The 3,654-nt window shown below is 45.2% G+C and overlaps 2 protein-coding genes across 2 annotated transcripts; both read left to right on the forward strand.

The window, feature by feature from the left end:
- Positions 1 to 2,063: 2,063 nt before the first annotated feature.
- LOC137963228 (uncharacterized) lies at positions 2,064 to 2,669 on the forward strand. The gene has a single exon (XM_068810395.1). The coding sequence runs from the start codon at positions 2,064 to 2,066 to the stop codon at positions 2,667 to 2,669; it is 606 nt and encodes a 201-aa protein (XP_068666496.1).
- Positions 2,670 to 3,174: 505 nt separating this feature from the next.
- On the forward strand, positions 3,175 to 3,654 carry LOC137963229 (uncharacterized mitochondrial protein AtMg00860-like). Its single transcript, XM_068810396.1, has one exon. It carries the CDS (start codon positions 3,175 to 3,177, stop codon positions 3,652 to 3,654), a length of 480 nt encoding a protein of 159 aa, XP_068666497.1.

Below are 3,654 nucleotides of genomic sequence, written 5' to 3' on the forward strand. Positions count from 1 at the left end.
GCAGAACCTCCATGTCCCATCATGTTTCTTCACAAGTAAGACAGGTGAAGAGAACGGGGAGTGGCTGGGACGAATAAGACCCTGTTTCAACATCTCATGGCACTGACGCTCTATCTCGTCCTTCTGAAGGTGTGGGTAACGGTATGGTCGTACGACCACTACCTCAGAACCTGGTTTCATACAGATCCTGTGGTCATAGTGCCTCATGGGAGGCAACCCTGAAAGCTTATATACCAAATGTTAAGCACCTAGCCAAAACTACCCAAAAGACCGGCCTATTAGGAGCGAAGGGCATATGTACTTAACCCAGGACCATAACAGTACACCCCGCCCTCCCAAGCCGACGACCACGACGGCATTAACACAATGACGAGAGCCTTTGGGGAATGTCCTAGGATTGCAGTCGCCCGCGCACACGTGGAGTCAAACTCGAGACGTAGCGCCTACTCTGATACCAAGTTGTTACGGTCCCGGGTCATGGATCGAGTAACATGGCGTGGGAGTTGTGAATCTAGCACTGGTGCTGAGTTGCTGGTCTCGATAAGGAGAGTTAATGATCCCTTCTTTGGGATCACTTTTTATGATCTCATTTTAGTGCTAAAGTTATAGCTAGAATGGAAGTAATTCAGGTGTAGAGAGAATGGAGGAATACCTGTTCTTGCTCACGTTAATCAGGGTTTCAACCCTGATTTGATGCAGCTCGTTCTAGGACTTGAAGGCCTAGCTTGGGGGGGGGGGGGGGGGGGGGGCAGCCTTGGCTCATGTTGATGGTTGTCCTTGCTCTGTTTCTGTGATGAATTCCCAGCAAGAAGAGTTTTTCTAACCCTTCACGTGAAAGAACCAGAATTCTTCCTCTTTTGCTGCTCGTCAAGATGTAAATTGATCCCAACTTGTTGTTGACGCTGGTGATGAGAGAAGATCCTCTCTTTGGGCTCGGAAAAGGGGCAGGAAGCTCCTCTTCTTAGTATGGATGATGAGGGATGAATTTGGTTGAAGATGGATGGCAATGGAGGGTGAAGGATAGGTTGGATTTTTGGAGTGAACCCTAAACTCGAGATCAAGAGGTAATCTCAACCTGTTTAGACTAGGTTATTCTAAAATCTCAAAGCTTACCTATTTCATTCATACCTTTCCCTTAAATAGGTCATGTCAAGGAGTGTTTGGGTTAGGGTTACAATAATTCCCCATAATACCCTTACATATAAAGTAATTAGAAATAACTCCTACTTAAAACAATATAAGAAATAAATTCTACTCAAAGAAATATAAGAATTAAATCCTATTGAGTGAGTTGTTGTTGTCTTCTTCGTTGTGTGACTCTGTGTGCTATTGAGTCCACAATAGTCCACTTAGCTGCCTTCCATATGCTTGATGAAGCGCTCCTTTGGTACCACCAATTTCATTCAAAGCATCATCTTCATGATTGGGATTTATTGAAAGATTATTTCATGTTGAGGTTTGGCCCTCCTGCATGTAGCAACCCTTTGGGGGACCTGGTGATTTTAAAATAGACAGGGACCATTGAGTTGTATCTGAAGCAATTTCAGGAACGCCTAGCCCGAGCCAGTCGATTTGTGCCTCCTACCCAATTTGTTAATTTATTCACTGCCAGGTTAGTGGAGGCCTTGCGCCTGGAAGTAGAACTACATGTCCCTCAAGATCTGGCACATGCTATGAACCTTGCTCGGACTATTGATACAAAAAATTGGGTTCTTAAGAAGTCTCTCATACGCCGGCCTGCTCGGCCAAGCAGGGCGCCCACTAGTGCCCCCACATCCTATTCAGCATCACCAAACTATAGGAAAATTCCAGCACCGTGTGCTGACACTTCTCCTACCACTCCCCCAGCACAATATATCCATCGTCTGTCTAGACCCGAGATGGAACAGAGATGAGCCAAGGGGCTTTGATACAATTGTGATGAGCAATATGTCCAGTGCCACCAATGCAAATGTTTATTCTGGTTGGAGGTACTAGATGAGGAAGAGGAAGATTCACAGTTGGAAGACAGTGTTGAACCCAAACCAGAAGAACCAGCCATTTCCCTCCATGCTATGACAGGCATGCACAACTCCAACACTATGAAAGTCCGTTCCAGATTGCAGCATCTCCAGTTACTGGCATTAGTGGATTTAGGCAGTACTCACAATTTCGTTAGCCAGCTAGCCGCGCAACAACTTGGGTTGATGGTTCAAAATAACACAGGCATTTCAGTCTCAGTTGCCAATGGGGAAACAATTTCAAGTGCGGGCATTTCTCACTCTACTGCATTTCATATTGAAGAGCACTCATTTGTATTAGATTTTCTAGTCATTCCACTGGCTGGGTTTGACTTGGTATTGGGTATTAAATGGCTCCAGACGTTGGGGCCGGTATTATGGGATTTCAAGGCGCTCACTATGACATTTATGGCTCAACAACATCCTATTACACTTCATGGCACTCATGCTCCCACGCATTGTACTCTTCAGAAAATTAAAGTCTTGGACGCAGATCACTGTAAGTTAAATTCCTTAGTTACAGAATTTGGTGACTTATTTCAGACGCCTACTGCACTTCCACCTCTCAGAAATTTTGATCCCCGTATCCCAATGAAATTGGGCACTGAGCCTGTGGTGGTACTGCCTTACCATTACCCACACTTACAAAAAGATGAAATTGACCGCTAATGCCAGACTATGCTCGCCCAAGGGATTATTCAGCCCAACATGTCTTCTTTTTCTTCACCAGTGTTACTCGTCAAGAAATAGGACAAATCCTAGCGGTTTTGTGTTGACTACAGAGAGCTCAATGCTCATACCATCAAAGATAAATCTCTCATTCCAGTGGTGGATGAACTGTTAGATGAATTGCACGGGGCCAACTTATTTACCAAGCTAGATTTGAAATCAGGGTATCACCAAATTCGAGTCCACTCTTCCGACGTGGAGAAGACAGCGTTCCGCACACACGATGGCATTTCGAGTTTTTAGTCATGCCATTTGGTCTATCCAACGGACCCTCCACCTTCTAGACCCTCATGAATGAGGTATTTCGTTCTCTTTTACGAAAATTTGTTCTTGTGTTCTTTGATGATATTCTACTTTATAGTAAGCACTGGAATGAGAACCTTCAACATCTGCACTAGGTGTTCACTCTCCTACGTTCCCATCATTTGGTTCTCAACCAGTCCAAATGCTCAATGGGAACTTCCGAGGTAGCATATTTGGGCCATGCATATCAGCATCTGACGTGAAGGCCGACCCGAGCAAAATTCAGGCCGTCGTCGACTGGCCTACTCCCACATCCGTCACAGTGTTAAGGGCGTTCTTGGGCCTCGCAGGTTACTATAGAAAATTTATTCGTAACTATGGACAGATTGCAGCTCCACTCAACAATCTCCTTAAGCGCAATGCATTCACATGGTCTGACACAGTTGCGTCCTCCTTTGAGAACTTGAAGACAGCCTTATCGTCCGCCCCGATACTCCATCTTCCCAACTTTGATGATTTGTTTGTTATTGAATGTGATGCATCAGGCAGAGGTATTGGCACGGTCTTACAGCAGCAAGGACACCCCATAGCTTATTTTAGCAGGCAGCTAGGACAACATCACCACAAATTAGCTGACTATGAACGGGAACTGATAGGCTTAGCAAAAGCCATTCAGCACTGA

The sequence above is a fragment of the Aristolochia californica genome, unplaced genomic scaffold (assembly GCF_029961685.1).
Source record: "Aristolochia californica isolate CCGP_79_NKW_82.1479 unplaced genomic scaffold, dmAriCali1.0.hap1 SCAF_4, whole genome shotgun sequence".
Lineage (NCBI taxonomy): Eukaryota > Viridiplantae > Streptophyta > Magnoliopsida > Piperales > Aristolochiaceae > Aristolochia > Aristolochia californica.